Source organism: Ceratotherium simum, chromosome 1 (genome assembly GCF_057802395.1).
Source record: "Ceratotherium simum simum isolate JZ-2026a chromosome 1, ASM5780239v1, whole genome shotgun sequence".
In the NCBI taxonomy this organism is placed as follows: Eukaryota; Metazoa; Chordata; class Mammalia; order Perissodactyla; family Rhinocerotidae; genus Ceratotherium; species Ceratotherium simum.
Genome location: NC_141900.1, coordinates 32,430,833 through 32,453,266, shown reverse-complemented (window position 1 = coordinate 32,453,266; position 22,434 = coordinate 32,430,833). Strand labels below are relative to the sequence as shown.

Sequence of the window (22,434 nt, the reverse complement as noted above, 5' to 3'; positions counted from 1 at the left end):
TCTATGTATATGCCGTCTACAAGAGATTCACTTTAGATACAAAGACATTAAGAGGTTAAAAGTAAAAGGATGATGGGCCGGCCCCGTGGCTTAGCGGTTAAGTGCGCGTGCTCCGCTGCTGGCGGCCCGGGTTCAGATCCCGGGCGCGCACTGACGCACCATTTCTCCGGCCATGCTGGGGCCGCGTCCCACATACAGCAACTAGAAGGATGTGCAGCTACGACATGCAACTGTCTGCTGGGGCTTTGGGGGGAAAAAAATAAATAAATAAAATCTTTAAAAAAAAAAAAAAGTAAAAGGAAGAAAAAAGATATTCCATGAAAATAGTAACCAAAAGAGAGTTAGAGCGGCTATGTTATTATCAGACAAAATAGATTTTAAGTCAAAAAGGTTAAAATAGACAAACAGGACATTATATATTGATAAAAGGTTTAATTCATCAAGAAGATATAACAATTATGAAAATATATGCACCAAACAACAGAGCCCTAAAATATATGAAGCAAACACTGACAGAACTAAAGAGAGAACTAGACAGCTCTACAACAATAGTTAGAGACTTCAACACCCAACTTTCAATAATGGATAGAATATGCAGACAGAAGATCAACAGGGAAACAGCGGACTTGAACAACTCTATAAGTAACTAGACCTATTAGATATATATAGAATATGTCACTCAATAATAGCAGAATTCAGATTCTTCTCAAGTGCACATGGGTCGAACATTCTCCAGGATAAACCATATATTAAGCCACAAAACAAGTCAGAATAAATTTAAAAAGACTGAAATCATACAATGTATTTTATTCAATGACAATGGAATGAAGCTAGAAATCAATAACAGAAGAAACACTGGAAAATTCACAAATACGTAGAAATTAAACAACATAGTCTTAAAAAACTAATTCATGGAGAAATCACCAGGGAAATTAGAAAATACCTTGAGGGGCCGGCCCAGTGGCGCAAGCGGTTAAGTGTGCGCCCTCCGCTGCGGCGGCCCGGGGTTCGCCAATTGGGATCCCAGGTTTGGATCCCGGCATGCACTGACACACCCCTTGTGAGGCCATGCTGTGGCAGCGTCCCATATAAAGTGGAGGAAGATGGGCATGGATGTTAGCCCAGGGCCAGTCATTGTCAGCAAAAAGAGAAGGATTGGCAGATGTTAGCTCAGGGCCAATCTTCCTCACAAAAAAAAAAAAAAGAAAGAAAGAAAATACCTTGAAATGAATGAAAATGAAAACACAACATACCAAAATTTATGGGATAAAGCAAAAGCAGTGTTCAGGGGGAAAATTTATTGCTCTGAATGCTTACATTAAAAAAAGAAAGATCTCAAATCAATAAACTAACTGCACACCTTAAGGAACTATGAAAAAGAAGAGGAAACTAGACCCAAAGCTAGCAAAATGAAGAAAACAATTAAGATTAGAGTAGAGATAAACAAAATACAGAAATTAAATGTAGAGAAAGTTAACTAAAACAAAAGTTGGTTCTTTGAAAAGAACAACAAAACCTACAAACCTTTAGCTACACTGACTAAGATAAAAAGGGAATAGACTCCAATTACTAAAATTGGCTATTAAAGAGAGGGCATTATTTTGACTTAACAGAAATAAAAAGGATTACTGAGGTATCTCAGAGATATTGCGAGTTTGGTTCCAGACCACTGCAATAAAGTGAGTATCACAATAAAGCGAGTCACGTGAATTTTTTGGTTTCTCAGTGAACATAAAAGTTATGTTTACAATATACTGTAGTCTATCAAGTGTGCAATAGCATTATGCCTGAAAAAACAATGTACAACCTTAATTTAAAAATACTTTATTAGTAAAAAAATTGCTAACTATCATCTGAGGCTTCAGCAAGTCATAATCTTTTTGCTGGTGGAGGGTCTTGTAAAAAATGCAATATCTGCAAAGTACAATAAAGTGAAGCACAATAAAACAAGGTATGCCTGTATAAGAGAGTACTATGAGAAACTGTATACCAATAAATTGGGTATCCTAGATGAAATGGACATATTCTGAGAAACACACAAACTACCAAATATGACTCAAGAAAAAATAAAAATCTGACTGGACCTATAACAAGTAAGAAGATGAATCAGTAATCAAAAACTCCCAACAAAGAAAAGTTCTGGACCAGATGGCTTCATTGAGGAATTCTAACACTTAAAGAATTAACACCACTCCTTCTCAAACTCTTCTAAAAAACTGGAAAGAATACTTCCTAATTCATAATATGAGGCCAGCGTTACCCTGTTACCAAAACCAAAAACACTACAAGACAAGACACTATAGATCAATATCCCTTATGAATATAGATACAAAAATCCTCTACAAATTACTAGCAAATCAAATTCAGCAGCATATTAAAGGATGATACACCATGACCAGGAACACAAGGGTGGTTCAACATGTGAAAACTCAATGTGATACACCAGATTAATAGAATGAAGGAAAAGACCTATATGATGATCTCAATTGATATAGAAAAAGCTTTCAACAAAATCCAACACTCTGGGACCAGCCCCGTGGCATAGTGGTTAAGTTCAGCGCATTCCACTTCACTGGCCCAGGTTCGTAGATTCAGATCCTGGGCGTGGACCTACACCACTCATCAGCCACACTGTGGCGGCAACCCACATATAAAGTAGAGAAAGACTGGCACAGTTGTTAGCTCAGGGCTAATCTTCCTCAGCAAAAAAAAGAAAAAAAAATCCAACACTCTTCCATAATAAAATCACTCAAACTATGAATAGAAGAGAACTTTCTCAACATGATAAAGGACATTTATGAAAAACTGACTGCTAACATCATACTCAATGGTGAAAGACTGAAAACTTTCCACCTAAGATGAGTATGAAAGAAGAAGGATGCCTGCTTTTGCCACTTCTATTCAACATAGTATTGGTTGTTCTAGCCAGAGGAAAAAAGTAAAAGGCATCCAAACTGGAAAGGAAAAAGCAAAACTACTATTCATAGATACCTGATCTTATATTTAGAAAACCCTAAAGAATTCAAAAGAACTGTTAAGACCTAATATACAAATTTTGCAAAGTTTCAAGATACCAAATCAACACAAAAATCAGTTGCATTTCTATACACTAGCAATGAATGATATGAAAAGAAAATTAAGAAAATAGTTCCATTTACAATAGCATCAAAAAGAATAAAATACTCAGGATTAATATTAACCAAGGAAGTGAAAAGACTTGTACACTGAAAACTACAAAACATTGCTGAAAGAAATTTAAAAAGACATAGATAAAGGGAAAGGGACCCCATGTTCATGCTTTGGAAGACTTAATATCATTAAGATGACAATACTACCCAAAGTGATCTACAGATTCAATGCAATCTCTATCAAAATCCCAACAACATTTTTGCAAAAATGGAACAACCCATCCTAAAATTCACATGGAATTTCAAGGGACCTAGAATAGCCAAAAAATCTTGAAGAAAAGAACAAAGGTGAAAGACTCACACTTCCAGATTTCAAAACTTACTACAAAGCTACAATAATCAAAACAGTGTTCCATGGGCACAAGAAGAGACATACAGACCAATGGAATAGAATTAAAAGCCCAGAAATAATCCTCACATCTATAGTCAATTGATTTTGGACAAGAGGGTCAAGACCATTCAATAGGGAAAGAAGAGTCTCTTCAACAAATAATGCTAGGAAATCTGGACAGCCACATGCAAAAGAATAAATTTGGACCTTTCCATACACCATATACAAAAATGAACTCAAAGGGATCAAAGATCCAAAGTAAGAGCTAAAATTGTAAAACTCTTAGAAGAAAACATAGGGGAAAAGCTTCATGACATTGGATTTGGCAAGGATTTCTTGGATATGACACCAAAAGCACAGGCAACAGATGAAAAAAATAGATAAATTGGACTTCAAAATTAAAAACTTTGTGCAAAGGATACTATCAAGAGAGTGAAAAGACAACTCACACAATGGGAGAAAATATTTGCAAATCACATATTTGATAAGAGTTTTATATCCAAAATATATAAGGAATTCTTACAATTCAACAACAAAATGACAGACAAATCAATTACCAAATGCACAAAAGACCTTGAACAGACATTTAGCCAAAGAAGATATACAAATGGCCAATAAACATACAAAAAGATAATCAACCTCACTAGTCATTAGGGAAATGCAAATAAAAACCACAATGAGATACCACTTCACAACTACTAGGATGGCTATAATTTTTTAAAAACAGAAAAATAACTGTTAGCAAGGATGTGGAGCAATTAGAACCTGCTGGTAGGAATGTAAAATGGTGTTGCCGCTGTTACAGATGAATGGATAAACAAAATGTGATATATCCATATAATGGAATATTATTCAGCCATAAAAAGGAATGAAGTTCTGATTCTACAACATGGATGAACCTTGAAAACATCATCTTAAGTGAAATAAACTAAACATAAAAGGACAGATATTGTATAATTCCACTTACAGGAAATATATAGAACAGGCAAATTCATAGAGACAGAAAGTAGACTAGAGGTTACCAGAGGCTGGGGCAGTAGGAGGAATGGGCAGTTATTGCTTAATGGATACAGAGTTTCTGTTTGGGGTAATGAAAACATTTTGGAAACAGAAAGTAGTGATGGTTGCACAACATTGTGAATGCAATTAATGCCACTGGATTAAACAATTAAAAATGGTTAAAATGGCAAGTTGTATTGTATATACATTTTACCACAATAAAAAAAGATAACTGACTGCTTAAGGCAAAAACAGTAACTGTGCATTGTGAGGTATATAAATACACAGAAGTATAATATATGCCAACAACAGCACAAAGAATGGGAGAAGCGAAATAGAAGCATTCTGTTTTAAGGTTCTTACATTATACTTGAAGTGGAAAATATTATTTGAAGATAGACTGCAATAAGTTAAAGATGTATTTTGTAAACCCTACTGCAACTACTAAAAGAAACAAACCAAAAATCAGTATAGCTGACAATGGAGATAAAATGAATCTAAAAAAAAAAAAACACCCTATTTCAAAAGAAGATAAAAAAGAAAGAAGGAACAAAAAAAAACACATGGGATAGAGAGAAAACAAATAACAAGATGGTAGACTTAAACCTAACTTTATTAATAATTATATTAAATGTAAATTATCTAAACATCCTATTTAAAGACAGATATTCACAGACTGGATTAAAAAAAGCAAGATCAAGGAGCTTTCACTTCTGTTGAGGATGCAGAAAGTCACAACATACTACCTCTCCTATCCTAAAAATGAATGAAGACTTGATAATCTATAAAATCACACCTTTTCATGAACCCATCTGAAAACTGAGGCTGCAAGAAAACCAAGTGATTTGAATTCCAAAGAATGGCAAAACCTCTCTTAGAAGAGAGCAGACACTTCAGAAGTATCAAGGTAATGAAAAACAAGGAGAGACTGAAAGTGTCACAGATTGAAACTCTAATACACTGTTGATAGAAATACAAATTAGGACCCAGTGCCAATTGGGAAAAAAGTCAAGAAGTACTGGGGAGTTAGGATGGAATGGATATGGTAAAGATATATCATTGACTTCAAGATTCTGAAAATGGAAAATGAATGGTCCTTACCGTCCATGAAGTCTATAATAGGCCAGCTGAAGTGCAAGCTGAATAAATGTATCAGGGTGAAGCATCATCTTCTTGGTTAGCTTTTTGCCAAAAGACGTAAAGGCATACACCAAAATCTGCAGATCAGATGCCTATCAAAAAGAATTAAATGGGAACAGTAAAAAATCACTTAAGGAGAATACCCCAAAGATAACCAAATTATCATTTGCATTAATCATCAGACATAAATAATGAAAGGTATTAAAGCTATAATTTAAAAATGTCTTATGCTGTCATGCTTGGATGATAGCCAAATTTTTATATATAGTAGTTACAAGTAGTTACTATCTAAGAGAAAAGTGAAAATGTACCTGCTTCAGATATTGGGCTTTAGCTTGGTTGATACAGTCTAATATTTTCTCATCCACAGTGAAAACAAGCTCCTCCGGAAGTGGTATATCCCGTACTTTTTCTGAACCCTGACAATAGGGAAGACTTAAAAACATTATATCTGTAGAAATATGAGAAAAAGGATGAATATTTGTTCTAACATACCTTCCATCTTCCTTCATTCTCAAAAATCTTCTCATCAACATAGTGGCTGATGTTTACTATAACCATTGCATCAAAAGGAGCATGCTAAAACAAAAATACACAAGATTTTGAATACTTCACATCAATACTTTATGTCAAGTTAAAACTTAACCAAATATATTTTGTGTGTGTATGAGGAAGATCAGCCCTGAGCTAACATCTGCCAATCCTCCTTTTTGCTGAGGAAGACTGGCCCTGGGCTAACATCCATGCCCATCTTCCTCCACTTTATATGGGACGCCGCCACAGCATGGCTTGACAAGTGGTGTGTCAGTCCGCGCCCGGGATCTGAACCCGCGAACCCTGGGCCACCGCAGCGGAGCACGCGCACTTAACCGCTTGCGCCACCGGGCAGGCCCCTTGACCAAATATTTTATTTTCACTTTCCCTCCATTCTTAACACATAATAAAGTGCAGAATTCTCAAATGCCTCGCCTCCTAATGATAAAGACATAGATATTCTACAGTATAGTATATATCTGCTGTATTTTACTTTCTGAGAAAGAACAGATATTTAAAGTTGGAAGCATCTAATTAGGGCTCTTGAGGTAATGGGGAGGGGTGTAAGTAAACATGAACAATCCAGAGAACATAAATTGCCATTTGTACTGGAAGTCAAAGCAAGTATATGTATATATGCAATACTAAGATGTTCTGGAATTATAAGAGCACTGTGGAAAAGCATATGAGGATGGCAGACTATCTGAAGGCTACACTGAGGATGAGTATGAACTTCTGTAGGTAAAGACATAGGCCACTAGTTGAGTATTAAAAAATATAACGATTTTGTGTACATATCTACAAGAGCATTCAGATGTGGCAGAAATAGTCTTCAATGTTTAAGGAATGCGGCAAAGATGGGCTGAGTTACCGGGGTGTTACAGGTTTGACAGCTATATTTAGAGAAAGGAATTGCAGCTAGTGAATTTTTCCACCATTTATTTTAGAGGACAAACTTTCTGCCTTATTTTCTCCATGTTCCTTTGATGAGAATTACACCAGACGGTTTTTTTCCCTCTGTGTTACTGCTACCATTTTACATTAAACACAGCTACCGTTCACGAACTGAATGTGACATTGCTAGCCTTGGAGAGAAAAGCGGGAGGCTTAGGACATGGACCCAGCCCACCTGGGCCCAGTTTCAGAGGGAGTAATTAGTTGTCTTAAATATCACCCTAACACTACACAGCTCTGCTGCCTATGTGATGGCCCAACGGAGCCTGAGAAGCAGAGTATACTGTTAGCACGTAAGTAGCAGCTACAACATCAGCAAAATGCTCACAGGGGAGGTCAATACAGGATGCATGAGCGGCTCACCCCACCTGTCAGCAAGAGCATAACAAGACTCACAGCGTACTGACAACCCCCTTTACCAACCGCACCTTACAACTGTGCAGTGCTTTAGAGCTCTACAAAGAATTTTCACAGATATCACATATATTGTCTCATGTAAGACAACAGTATTAATTTCTAAGTCTTTTACTGGAACCAGTAAGAAAGAGCAAGACTGAAGGGTATAAGTCTCTTTGACTTACAATTCTACCCACCCATCTCCTGGTGGAAAGCTAATAATCCATTTCAGAAAAAAAAATGTCAGGAAACGTAAAAAATTCAAATACTTTCCCAATAATTTATTTGTTCACATAAGTTTTATCTTTCTTTTTTTTCATTTATATGGAGGCAATATATGTAATATACTATTTAAAAATGTGGACTTTGGTTCTGAGTCCAAACCCCACCACTTGCTAGCTGTGCAACTAGGAGAAAGTTACTTAATTCTTTAAGTAAACTGCCTCATCTGTTAGTGGGGATAATAATACCTATTCTCATATTGCTGCTGTGAAAAATGATTTTAATAATGCTTATAAAGTACTCACTAAAGAACCTGGCCCACACAGTAATTAGCAACTGCTGTTATTATTAACAAGTAGTGTTTGTTATATGCTTCCTATGTGCTCTTCACAGAGCCCTATAATAAAGCCTATATAGAGAAGACAAAAGAGGGGAACTTAGGATTTTAAATCCCAAGAGGGAAATGCAATTAATTAGTATAATCACAAAAATACATATTCAAGCACCAATGGAAGACAGCAACAACATGACTTTGGATTACAACAGTTTTACTTTACAGCCTATACAATTTACTAATGATGTTTTACATAGGTTAAATTACATTTTCTATAATCACCTTAGGTTACAAGGGAAACCTACATGGAACTTTAAACTCGGGTTATCAAGTGGAGGTAATCAGATTGATATTATAAATATATAGGTGTTAATGCATACACACAAAACATGTCCATACACTTACTATAGGAAAGCATCTCAGTTGTGAGGAGACGTATGCTGAGACGATTATTACGGGACCAATATTCTTTATTCAGAGATACAAAACATCATTAAAGTTATTTTTACCCTGAATTTGAGCAAACAGCAGGATGTTGGTGCTATTAGTAAAAATCAAAGTAGTGCAAAGTGGTTTTCTGGGGGATTGAGAGGGAGGGAGGAAAGCAAGATGATGAGTTCTTTTTTGATGATGAGAGCAACTTACCCTTATGTAACAATATAACATCCAGTTTTAACAATTTAACATATAGTTAAAGAAAACTCTCAAAATGAGAATAATAGGTGAAAACTGGAAAGGATAACCGCAAGCTACCAAAATGGTCAATGAAACTATTAAACCAAGGAAGAGAGCAGGCACAGGGGAAAAAGGTATGACTAAAATTAAGGTCAGTTTTAGAATCAGTAGAGCAAAACACTGTTAAGTGGATGGAGGTAGTGTCAGATTCGTATGAAGAGGGTAATCAACTGCACCAGACACGTCCAAGAGAAATGGAAGGAAGAAGCCAGGGGGCAGTTAGCTACTTTACAAAGGGTAGTTTCCAGGGAATAAGAAGGGTATAAACCAGACTGAAGAGGTCAAGAAGAACCAAACAAGGAACTGAAGAGAAGAAAACTGAGGCAATTAACAAGAAATATTTTGTCAACAATGGACTCCAGGGAAGAGGAAAGACAACAAATCTTTAAAATGACTCATGGCAATCTTTCACTCCGATGAGCTACTATAATAGACATCTAGTTTTATTACCTGCTCATCAACCTCTCCACCTTCTTCTGTGATAACAGCAACTTGATTTTTCTTTAGGTAACCACGACGCATCTCTGTGGTGATTTGAATGAGAGTGAGTCTACTCCCTAGGTTCTAATGTTTGGCATGTGACCCAGGCCAGACAAATCACAGCACTTGGTTCCCTGGAATGGGCACATGATTCACACAGGCCAATCACAACCAATGAACAGTACTCCCAGAACTTTTGCTGGAAAAAAAAGCTGGCTATTTCCATGAGGAACACTAATCTATGAAGAGAGCTGTGAAGATATGAGACTGTGAATACAACAATTACATGAGGGGTCAGCCCAGTGGCGCAACGGTTAAGTGCGTGCGCTCCGCTGCAGCAGCCCAGGGTTCGCAGGTTCGGATCCCGGGCACGTACTGACACACTGCTTGTCACACCATGCTGTGGCAGTGTCCCATATAAAGTAGAGGAAGATGGGCACAGATGTTAGCTCAGGGTCAGTCTTCCTCAGCAAAAAGAGGAGGATTGGTGACAGATGTCAGCTCAGGGCTGACCTTCCTCACAAAAAAAACAAACCAAAAAACATTACATGGAGTAGTCTACTTAAAAATAAAGCCAAACATAGGAAAGTAGTGCCAAAAAATGGAGACAGAAATTCTAATGAAAGCATTTGGTCACTGGAAATCAGTTTTACCCAAATTTAGCTGTACCCTCATGCCAACAAATATCTTCTTAAACTAATGCCAGTTTGATTCAGGTTTCTATCACCTAAAGCTGAATACTGATGAGTACAACTATTGAACTCAAATCAGCGTAACAGGTCTTGTTAGTATTTTACAGTCACTAAATGCTTATGTAGGAAAGCCACCAAAAACAAACAAAAATCTACCTCATGCTACTTTATACCAAATGATATACTTTATGAAAAATATTACAATGAGATTATAAGTGTGTATTACAACTCTGACTTAGGCTGATTTTTTAATTTTCTTGGACCTCCTGAATGTCCATCAGAAAATGGCAAGGTAGAGCTAATAAAGATGACAATGGGAGAACAGAAGAGAAGTAAGTTTTTTTTTTTTTTATGAAGAGGGTAAAAAATGGTATTACATACCAGACATTTTAATATCCATAGTGTAAACAAATAATGTTCCAAAGGTCATGTGCCATTTTAGGAAAAATAGTTACACAAAATTATTAGGCAAATCTAGAAATAAATCCACATACGTTTCTCTGTGCATAGAATATATACATAATGCTATATCATATCTTTTAAAGTAGGTTGTAATTCTCAACAAACAGGTAACAGTGGATTTTAAAGAGCTTATACTACATAAACATACATGCAAATTCCATACACACCAAACTGTGAGCCTTACTATAGATGAAAATAACTTGTCCTATACTCTACTTTCACTGAGAATTCATAACTAAACCTTTTACTATAATGCCAGAGAACTCTTTGAGTGTTTTAAAACTTAAAAGAAGTGTTATAAAACACTTCTTTAAGTGTTTACTTATACTACCACAGCACAGCATGTATTGGACTTTACTGCCATTAAATTAACCTAAAAGATTAAAAGGAAAAAATGACTTCAGTAGTTTACTTACATCACAATTACAGCCAAATACTCCATTAGAAAAAGAAACCAAGTTATAGGATTTGTCACCCCAGCGTACTGTTGGGTCTCCAGTAAGAAGCATTGCAGTTATCTAAAATAAATTGAAATATTTCCAAGTTAAAAAGATTTTCATATTGGTTTGTAAGTATTTATATCTTAAATATACGTATATTATCTCACTTTTCCTTGTCAGGTAAACCAAATTTAATAAAATAATAACAATTATACTCAAGAGATAATAATAATATTCTGGCCCTGACTTTAGATATTTTTCAAAATGTCAAGAAATGCTACTAGAAAAAAGAATGCTGTACAATATTCATGGATGTTTAGAGAACGTACAATGGAAAGGAAAAGGCTTTTGCAACTTGAATAGTGTAAAAGGCCTTGGTAGGTTTAGTCATTAAAGTCTCGTTATGAGGAAAATATTTCAAGAATTCATATCCCACTAAGCTTATTTCTCAAATGGTAGGTTTTGGCCCATTAGTGAGTCATGAAATCAATTTAGTGCATCACAGTAAACATTCTTTACAAAAAGAAAGAATAAAATAGAACATAAATATCAGAGTATATCACAGATAGTAAAAGTAATTACTGTTTTATGAAACTTCTATTACATATGCGTGTGCGCACATGCGTGTGTGTGTGTGTATGTAGTGGGCTGCAATCTAAATGTGTATCTATAGATTGCTGTAAAAAAATTTTGAACACTGCAATAAAACATATTCTTCCTCAAGAAGTCTGGTGATTCTTCTACTAAAAAAAAAAAAATGCAGCTAACGAAGAGGAAAAGTTGGTTTCTAGCTACAAGGTTTTTCAATCCTGTATTATTTTATTCCCATCATTTAATATTGACGAATGCATTATGAAATAATTTAAGTGTTTTCTAAAGACTATGAGACGGGCCGGCCCCGTGGCTTAGTGGTTAAGTGCACGCGCTCTGATGCTGGCGGCCCGGGTTCGGATCCCGGGAGCGCCCCGAGGCACCACTTCTCCGTCCAACGCGAGGCCGAGTCCCACGTACAGCAACTAGAAGGATGTGAACCTATGACGTACAACTATCTACTGGGGCTTTGAGGGGAAGAACTGAATAAATAAAATCTTTAAAGACTATGAGACTTCTACAAATATGACTGACTACTACCTTTTATTATTTCCCAGGAAATGATATTACCCCCAGGGGAAAAAAAACAAAGTAAGGCCACATTTACCCTTAAACTCACTGAAATCAGTGTATTCAATAAAACCAAATGATAAAATAAATTACTTATAAGAGTGAAATAATTCTTAAAACAGACCTCACCAACTAAGGTGTCAAGGTACACTCGTGTGGGTAGATTAGACAGATACAGGTAGATTCTCATGTCACCTTTGGCATGAGAAGTTCATTTAGTCCAGTGCTCTGTGCAAATTTTCTGTATACGCAATCAATGAAAAGATTGGGAAACACTGACATGTGATATGCAAACAATAGTCATACTTCCTTAAACAATGTTCAAGATATATCTAAACAGAACCAAACAATGGGGCAAGAATTTACAAAGCATTATTTATTTATGTATAAGCTTCGATTTGGTACATGTATATATCACAGCTAAGAAAAAGTTTTGAGAGCCTGCATGTAACAAAAAAATCTCACATTCAATATACACAAGAGTCCTCCAGAAAAATCTGTAGGAAGAAATAACGGAACAAGATAGTTATGTACCTGAGAATAATCTTCTGGTGTTACATGTGGACCGCCATCCTCTATGGAATATACCAGTAAACTGCTCTGAATTTTTTCTAACATAGTCAAGTTCTCTGGATCAAGACTAATCAAATATTCTCGTACCTAAAGGCAAGGAAATAATGATTAAATGTTACATATTAAATAAAATATGTCCAGAAAATCTCAAAATAGTTTCTTAGGGAAAAGGTTCATTAAGAAAAGCATAAATTAGGGGCTGGCCCCATGGCGTAGTGGTTAAGTTCACGTGCTCGGCTTTGGTGGCCCAGGATTTGCGGGTTTGGATGCTGGGCACAGACCTACACACTGCTCATCAAGTCATACTGTGGCAGTGTCCCACATACAAAATAGAGGAAGACTGGCACAGATGTTAGCTCAGCGACAATCTTCCTCAATCAAAAAGAGGAAGACTGGCAATAGATGTTAGCTCAGGGCCAATCTCCCCCTCCCCAAAAAAAGTGTAAATTATAGTTAATAACACTGTATTGCATACTTGAAAGTTAAGAGAACAGATCTTAAAAATTATCATCACAATACGGACAGCTAATTTTCGACAAAGGTGCTAAGAACATGCAATGGAGAAAGGATAGTCTCTTCAATAAATGGTGTTGGGAAAAGTGGACAGCCACGTGCAAAAGAATGAAAGTGGACCATCTGCTATCGCCGTTCACAAAAATTAACTCAAAATGGATCAAAGACCTGAAGGTGAGACCTGAAACTATAAAACTCAGAAGAAAATATAGGCAACACACTATTTGACATTGGTCATAAAGGAATCTTTTCGGATGACATGCCTACCCAGACTAGGGAAACTAAAGAAAAAATAAACAAGTGGGACTTTATCAGATTAAAGAGCTTCTACAAGACAAACGAAACCAGAATCAAGATGAACAGACAACCCACCAGCTGGGAGAGAATATTTGCAAAACATACATCTGATAAAGGGTTGATCTCCATAATATATAAAGAACTCACACAACTGAACAACAAAAAAACAAACAACCCGATCAAAAAATGGGCAGAGGAAATGAAGAGACACTTCTCCAAGGAAGATATACAGATGGCCAATAGGCACATGAAAAGATGCTCAATATCACTAATCATCAGGGAAATGCAAATCAAAACAACACTAAGATACCACCTCATGCCCGTTAGAATGGCTATAATCACCAAGACAAAAAACAACAAATGTTGGAGAGGATGTGGAGAAACAGGAACCCTCATACACAGCTGGTGGGAATGCAAATTGGTGCAACCTCTATGGAAAACGGTATGGAGATTCCTCAAAGAATTAAAAATAGAGATGCCCTATGATCCAGCCATCCCACTACTGGGAATCTATCCAACGCACCTGAAATCAACAATCCAAAGAGGCTTATGCACCCCTATGTTCATTGCAGCATTATTCACCATAGCCAAGAAGTGGAAGCAACCTAAGTGTCCCTCGACTGATGATTGGATTAGGAAAATGTGGTATATATATACAATGGAATACTACTCAGCCATAAAAAAGACAAAATCGTCCCATTTGCAACAACATGGATGGGCCTGGAGCGTATTATGTTAAGTGAAATAAGCCAGAAAGAGAAAGACAAACACTGTATGATCTCACTCATATGTGGAATATAAACCAACACATGGACAGAGAAAACTGGACTGTGGTTACCAGGGGCAGTGGGGGTGGGGGTGTGGGCACAAGGGGTGAAGGGAGTCATATATATGGTGATGGACAAACAAAAATGTACAACCCAAAATTTCACAATGTTAGAAACCATTAAAACATCAATAAAAAAAAAATCATCACAAAAAAATCCTTTTGTAACTATGTATGGTGATGGATGTTAACTAGAGGTATTGTGGTGATCATTTCACAATATATACAAATAGAAAATCATTATGTTGTACATCTGAAAATAATACCTTACATGTCAATTATACCTTAATTAAAAAAAAAAGAAAAGTATAAATTATAACCTTAGCCCACCGAGTTCGCTCCTCGCTAGTTAATGCTGCTACCCCGGGTCCATCAGGTTCACTATGGCACTTCTTGTGGATGTATGTCAATTGCCTTATGGAAGATTAAAGAAAGAAGATTCAAAAAGAGCACAGGCAGGATCACTAGCTACTTTGGCCTTTAATAGATCATAATGTTTATCAGTATTTAAATGTTTTGATATATTATCCAAAGGAAGAGATTATGATCTCAACAGCAATGGATTTATTTCCTACACTACATCTTTTTTTTAAAAAAGCAATTACATGGCCTATTAACACCAAAAGTATATTTAACAATAACTTAATAAATTTGGTGTTTGGCTGATATAACTTATACTTTCAAAATGTACATTCACTTCTAGGGTCTAAGTAAATACTCCTTACATTGGAGAACTTGAAAAATATTCTGGTAAATAATCTCAAACATCATGCACATCTTATCTAACTAAAAACTATGTGCATCTATATTTAACAGAGGACTTACTCTATACCCAATTATTATTTGTCTTTAACCCAAAAAGTAGAAGTACCATGTGGTCAGTTTTAAATGTTTTCACACGTGCGTTGTTACTTATATCCATTATAAAGACTCTATTAGATAAGGATAAATTATTTCCCCCCATAGCATTCTATACTCCCAGATCCCTGATGAGTTTCATGTATCTTTAAACATACAACAGGTTATTATATGAGGAATCTCAAATAGTCAAACTCATAGAAGTAGAGTAGAGTGGTGGTTGCCAGGGGCTGGGGTAAGGAGGGTATGAGAAGGTATTAGTCAGAGGGTACAAAGTTTCAGTTATCCAAGATGACTAAGTCCTAGAGATTACTGTATAACACTCTGCCTGTAGTTAACAATAATGTATTATGTAAAAAAAATTTGCTAAGAGGGTGGATCTTATGTTAAGTGTTCTTATCATAAAAAATCATTAATAATTAAAAAAGAGAGTGGGAAACTTTTGGGGATGATGGATATGTTTATGGTATAGATTGTGGTGATGGCTTCATGGGTGTATACTTATCTCCAAACTCAGCAAGTTGTACCCAATAAACTTGTACAGCTTTTTGTATGTTAATCATACCTCAATAAAGTGGCTTAAAAAATAAATTCTCTGTTCAAAAAAAAAAAGAGGTACAGATTTGGTAACTAGGATAATCCCTCTTTTCCTTTAATTTAGATATCTATGCAACTGTTTTTCATCTACAAGTGCAATTTTTGATATTTATAAGCGCAAAGGTTTGTATTAACAGTATTTCACTTCAGAAGCATACATCTTTAAAAATATTCTACACTTGATATTTCCTCACAATCTGTTTTCTGCCTTCATTACTTTCCACTCACTGGTTCTGTACTCCAGTGATTATCCTGAAGCTGCATTTCTGAAAGTTACCAATAGCATCCCATAAAACAAACCTAGTAGCTTTATCTCAGACTTATTTTCTTCATCATACAGTGTTGAACACCCAGGAGTAAATCTGAAAATTATCGCTGCCTTGGCTTTTGTAGCACTGTTCCATTGTGGTCTCCCTACCTCACTGACCTCTGTCTTTTTCACTGACCATTTATTCTCCTTCCACTGACAAATGCGTGTTTCCCCAAATTTCTGTGTCAAAGAATTATGAGGCAGATGCTGGTAAACTTAAAACAAAAAGAAATTTATTCGGGGTTTGTTAGGACTGCAGCCTGGGAAGCACAGATTCAAGTAGCACTTGAATTGTGTTCCAGCCGTTGAACCAAGAAGAAAGGTTTTATAGTAATGGCTAACAGAGGCAAAAAAAAAAAAAAAAGAGAGAGAGAAGGAATGTCTGTTAACAAGTTCCAGGCACGATGTAATCATTGGGGCGAGGGTCGGCTGAAACAAGCCATTAATCTTAGGAACGTGGGAGATGACTGACAGGAACAGGGTCTCTGTCCCAATAATCTTAGCTTCCTGACAGGAATGTGGTCTCTGTTCCAGTAATCTTATCTTCCTTGAGAAGACTTGCAGATGCATTTCAGGCATTTAATGAATTCAAGAGTTCATCTCGAAGGAGGAATTCGTTTGTCTCCTAATGTCCGCCTGGCTCTATTTTAGCACCTTAGCAGGAGAGACTCCACCTTCTTTGTATTCCACTTCTGTGACTGGCCTCCTCCAAGCTCTTCTACAAGTTTCTCCCTTGGTCATTTCATCCACTTCTTTTATAGCTTAAACTATCACCTTTATGTAAGAGGCAACCAAATCTCTAACTTCAACCTCATTTTCTCTCGAAATTCCTGGTACCAAATTTCCAAACGCTTGCTGGATATCTCTACCTCAATTTCCTCCAACATTTCAAACTGGATGTACATTTAAAAATTATTTTCCTGCCCTCTTCTCACAAAAATAAACAAACAAAAACACCTGATCTTAGAAGAAAACATAGGTATAAATTTTCATGTCCTTGGATTAGGCAATGGTTTCTTAGTCACGACATCAAAAGCACAAGCAACCAAAGAAAATAATGGATACATTGAATTCTGTCAAAATTAAAACAACTTTTGTGCTTCAAAGGAGGCCATGAAGAAAGTGAAAAGACAACTCCAGAATGGGACAAAAATATCTGCAAATTATATATCTGATAAGGGACTTGTATCCAGACTATATAAAGAAGTCTTACAACTCAGTAATAAGAAGACAAATAACCCAATTAAAAATTGGCAAAGGATTTGAATAGACATTTCTCCAAGGAAGATATACAAATGATCAATAAGCACCCAAAAAGATGTTCAATATTATTGTCATTATAGAAATGCAAACACAAACGGCAATGAGATCCCACTTCACACCAACTAGGATGGCTATTATCAAAAAGGCAGACAATAACAAGTGTTGGTGAGGATGTGAAGAAATTGGAACCCTCATATACTGCTGATGTGAATGTAAAATGGTGCAGTCATTTTGGAAATAGCCTGGCAGTTCCTCAAATGGTTAAACATAGAGTTATAACCCAGCAATTCCACTCCTAGGTATATACCCAAGAGAAATGAAAACATATATCCACCCAAAAACCTGTACACAGATGTTCATGGCAGCATTATTCATAGCAGTCAAAAAGTGGAAACAATCAAATGTCCAACAACTGATGCATGATTAAATAAAATGTGGTCTATCCATAGAATGGAATATTATTCAGCCATAGAAATGAAGAAAGTACTAATACATGCTACAACATGGATGAACCTTGAAAACATTTTGCTAAGTGAAAGAAGCCAGACACAAAAGGACATGTTATAAAATTCCATTTATATGAAATGTCCAGAATAGGCAAATCTGTAGAGATAGAAAATCAATTGGTGGTTGCCTAGGGCTGGTGAGGTGGGAGTGTTTGAGAGATATGGGAAGTGTCTGCTAATAGATGGGGTGAATGGGGAGTTACTCCTTATGGGTTCAGGGTCACTTTTGGGGGTGACAAAAATGTTCTAAAATTGACTGTAGAGATGGTTGCACAAATATCTGTGAATATTAAAAACACACTGAATTGTATACTTTATTTTTTTTATTTTTATTTTTTTTTGTGAGGAAGATCAGCCCTGAGCTAACATCCGTGCTAATCCTCCTCTTTTTGCTGAGGAAGACCGGCTCTGAGCTAACATCTATTGCCAATCCTCCTCCTTTTTTTTTTTCTTTTTCCCCCAAAGCCCCAGTAGATAGTTGTATGTCATAGTTGCACATCCTTCTAGTTGCTGCATGTGGGACGCGGCCTCAGCATGGCCGGAGAAGCGGTGCGGGATCCGAACCCAGGCCGCCAGTAGTGGAGCACGCGCACTTAACCGCTAAGCCACGGGGCCAGCCCTGAATTGTATACTTTAAATGGGTGAAAGATATGGTGTGTGAATTATATCTCAATCGAGTTATTATTAAAAATGAGAAAAAAAGAATTGAAACGGTTGCTCCTCTTCCATTGCCTCCCCCTATTATAATACTATCTGCCTACTCATCCAAGTTGGAAAATCTCAGTCATATTTAATACCTTCTTTTCTTTCTAAATCCAGTCACCAATTCTTATTAATTTTATCTCCAAAACATTTTCTGCATTTGTCCCATCTTTTAAAGTCTCATCTCTTACTTCTTTCCTGGATTACTGCAGTAGATTTTAATACATCTCTTTTGAGGCTCCAACTCACTAAGATTCAGAATCTGACTGGGTCCGGCCCAGTACGTAGCGGTTAAGTTCACGTGTTCCACTTCAGCGATCCGGGGTTCACCGGTTCGGATCCTGGGTGCAGACCTATGCACTGCTCACCAAGCCATGCTGAGGCAGCATCCCACATAGAAGAGCTACAACTCTACAACTATGATACACAACTATGTACTGGGGCTTTGGGGAGAAAAAAGAAGAAGATTGGCAACAAATGTTAGCACAGGGCCAATCTTCTTCAAAATAAGTAAAAAAAAAAAAAAAGAATCTGACTAGTCTATCTTACACTTCTAATATACATCTTACATTTCTAGATAAAATTTCCTAATGTATAGGACTGGCCTGATCACTCAACTCACATACACACACTTTTGTTTTATATTAAGCAAGGGGAATTTAAAAAAAAAAAAAGACCTGGTTAACTAATCTCTTAGAGCTCCATCTGCATGTGAAAACACAGAAATAAATGACTGCAATACAACATTATAATCAATATAATAGAGACAAATATAAGGCATACAAAGAGACTACAGGAGGCTACTCCTTGGGGCTTAGACAGAGGAACAGGAATGGGAAATTAGGAAATAGTTAACCTCGTGGTGACACATGAACAGAGACATAAAGCATGAGTAAGAAAGCTTACTTTACTCAAAAGGTGGACAACGCAGGAGAGGACGTTCCAAATAGACAGGATGAGAACATGCAAAGATCACAGATAATCTGACATGTTACAAGAATGGCAAGCAGGAAATGGGGTAGGAGTATAGGATGCACAAGGAGGAGGCGCAGGACACAAGGCTGAAGAGATAGGCACAGGTCAAATCTAGACCACAGCTAAGGAACTGGGACTTGATTCTAGACCACAAGGAACCATTTAAGAATTTTAAGCAAAGGTGAGATACAATCAAATTTGAATTTTAAAGCCATAAAACTGATAAGTGCAGAGAACGTATGGAGGCAAGAAAACCACCATGGAGGTTGAATTAACAGAGAGTTAAAAATCTGAACAGGGGCCAGGCCAGGTGGCGCAAGCAGTTAAGTGCTGGTGCTCCGCTGTGGTGGCCCGGGGTTTGCCAGTTCGGATCCCGGGCATGCACCAACGCACCGCTTGGCAAGCCATGCTGTGGCGGCCTCCCATATAAAGTGGAGGAAGGTGGGCATGGATGTTAGCCCAGGGCCAGTCTTCCTCAGCAAAAAGAGGAGGACTGGCAGATGTTAGCTCAGGGCCGATCTTCCTCACAAAAAAAAAATCTGAACAAAGAAAACTTTGATTTAATTTTTTAAAGAGAAACCAGAAATCCATATTTTTATGTGAACTCTCCTGATTTTTAAATAGCGAGTCAAATTCTCTGTTATCCAACCAAAAGAGGTCACAGGCTGAATTTAGCCCACAGATGACATGTATGCCATTTCTGGAAGAGTGGCTTTCAGTTATCCAATTAATAAGCCTAATTTAATAATTATGTCAAATTTGGACCAAACAAATTAAAAAAAATAATGGGAACACACACAAATATTATTCAAATCACAAAAGCAAAACACCTAAACGAAATGATGGATAAATGTGCCTACATCAAAATTAACAATGTCTGTACAATTACCAAAAACATTTTTTTAATTAACTGGAAGAAAATGTTTGCAACACATATTATTGATAAACGATTAGTGTCCAGTCATATAAATAACTGCTACAAATCAATAAGAATAAAAAAGTAGCCAATAGAAAAATAGGCAAAAGCAACTCACAGAAGAAAAATTACAAATGGCCTATAAACATATATAAAAATATTCAACCTCACTAGTAATGATGTGCCAGTTCAAGAACAATGAAAACCATTTGTCACCTGTCAGTTCACTGTGTTTTAAGTTGAATTACGCCATGTCAGCAATGATATGGAGAAGTGGGTATCGACATAAAATACTGGCAAGGAACATAATAATGCTGCTTTGGATGACAATTTGACTCAGTTAAAAATTTTAAGTGTATATATCATATGATCCAGAAATTTCACTTCTAATAAAGCATAGATATTTTCTCTCAAATACACAAAGAGGCACGCTTGAAAAAGTTCATTGTTTGTTGCAGTAACAAATGGAAACCAGCTCAACGCTCAATGTGTACTAACGGAGAAATGGTCAAACCATAGTACAGTCACGCATCACTCACCGACAGGAAAGTTCCGAGAAATGCATCATTAGGCAATTTCATTGTTGTGCAAACATCATAGAGTGTACTTACACAAACCCAGATGGTACAGCCTACTACACGCCTAGGCTATATGGTACTAATCTTATGGGACCATTGTTATATGTGCGGTCCTTCATTGACCTAAATGTCATTATGCAGTGCAGGACTGTATATCCATTTGATGGAATTCTATGCAACAGTTAAAAAGAATAAGGTAGATGTACCTGTTCCAATATGAAAATATCACTGTCTTATTACTGACTGAAAGAAGTGAACTGCAGAAAAACACCTAAAATAACATTATTTTTTAAATGAATACAACTACTCCTTCCTCATGCTACATACAAAAATCAATTCTAGGAAGATTGTTGTTTTTTTATTTTTTATTAATTTTTTTAAGGCTAGTCAAGTGAAGCAGTGGGAGTGGAGAAGGAACAAAGAAATCTGTAACTGGCTGTGATCAATTAATTGTCAACACCACCACACTAGGACCAGCTGGCAGATTGTTAATGTGAAAGGCAAAACAATAAAATTATAGAACATAGTATAAGAAAATATGTTCTTGACACTGGGTTAGGGAAAATTTTTTTAAAACATGACACGAAAAGTAAAATCCATATGGTAAAAGATTAATAAATTGTACTACATTCAAATTGAGAACTTCTGTTGATCAAAAAGATGTCTTTAGTAGAACGAAAGGGCAGTTACAGACATCTACTCTGTGGATTTCAACACATAAAACCAACAAATATCTCATATCCAGAATGTATAAAGAACTCCTACAACACTCATACACTAGTGGATGTGCTTATTAGTACAACTATTTTGGATACACACATACCCTATGACTCAGCAAGTCCTCTCCTGGGTGGAAATGCATGCACATGGGCATCAAAAGACTTGTACGAGAATTTTTACAACAGCGTTTTTTGTATTAATGAAAACTGTCAGCAGCCTAAACAATTACCCTTGGGAAGGAGGGAAGGCACAGTAACTGGGAAATGGTATGAGGGGCTTTCTGGAGTACTAGAAACGTTCTATATCTTGACTTGGGTGGTGGTTACATGAGTATTTAGCTGTATACTTCTGCGTGCACATTTGTATATGTTTGTCGTACTTAATAAAAATAATTTAAAATATATATAGATACATACAACTCAACATCTATTAGACAGTCTAGGAAATCTGAACAACTGATTGTATATTAACAATCTTAAAGAATTCTTGTTGATATTTTAGAAGAAGTCATTAGGTGTGATAATGGTACTGTACATGTATGTTTTTAAGAGTCCTTATATTTTTGAGATACATACTAAAATATTTATAGTGAAAGGATATTACATCTGAGATTTTCTTTAAAATAATCCATGAAGGAGTAAAGGAAGGAGCACAAGAAGGCACAGTTGAAACAAGATGATGAATTTGTAATTGTTGAAGCTAGGAGTTGATAACTGTTAAGTTAGGGGAAGA

General features: G+C 36.4%; 1 protein-coding gene across 5 annotated transcripts in view; it reads right to left on the bottom strand.

The window, feature by feature from the left end:
- CROT (carnitine O-octanoyltransferase) overlaps nt 1–22,434 on the bottom strand; it is a 56,457-nt gene that overhangs the window by 9,840 nt on the left and 24,183 nt on the right. For all 5 annotated transcript variants that reach the window (XM_087446538.1, XM_087446781.1, XM_004431303.3 and 2 more), the window contains 6 exons: nt 14,598–14,691; nt 12,603–12,728; nt 10,884–10,985; nt 6,154–6,237; nt 5,970–6,077; nt 5,620–5,750 (listed from right to left, as the gene is read on the bottom strand). In XM_087446538.1, the coding sequence (XP_087302664.1) occupies nt 5,620–5,750; nt 5,970–6,077; nt 6,154–6,237; nt 10,884–10,985; nt 12,603–12,728; nt 14,598–14,691 (645 nt within the window). The remainder of the gene's footprint in view (nt 1–5,619; nt 5,751–5,969; nt 6,078–6,153; nt 6,238–10,883; nt 10,986–12,602; nt 12,729–14,597; nt 14,692–22,434) is intronic.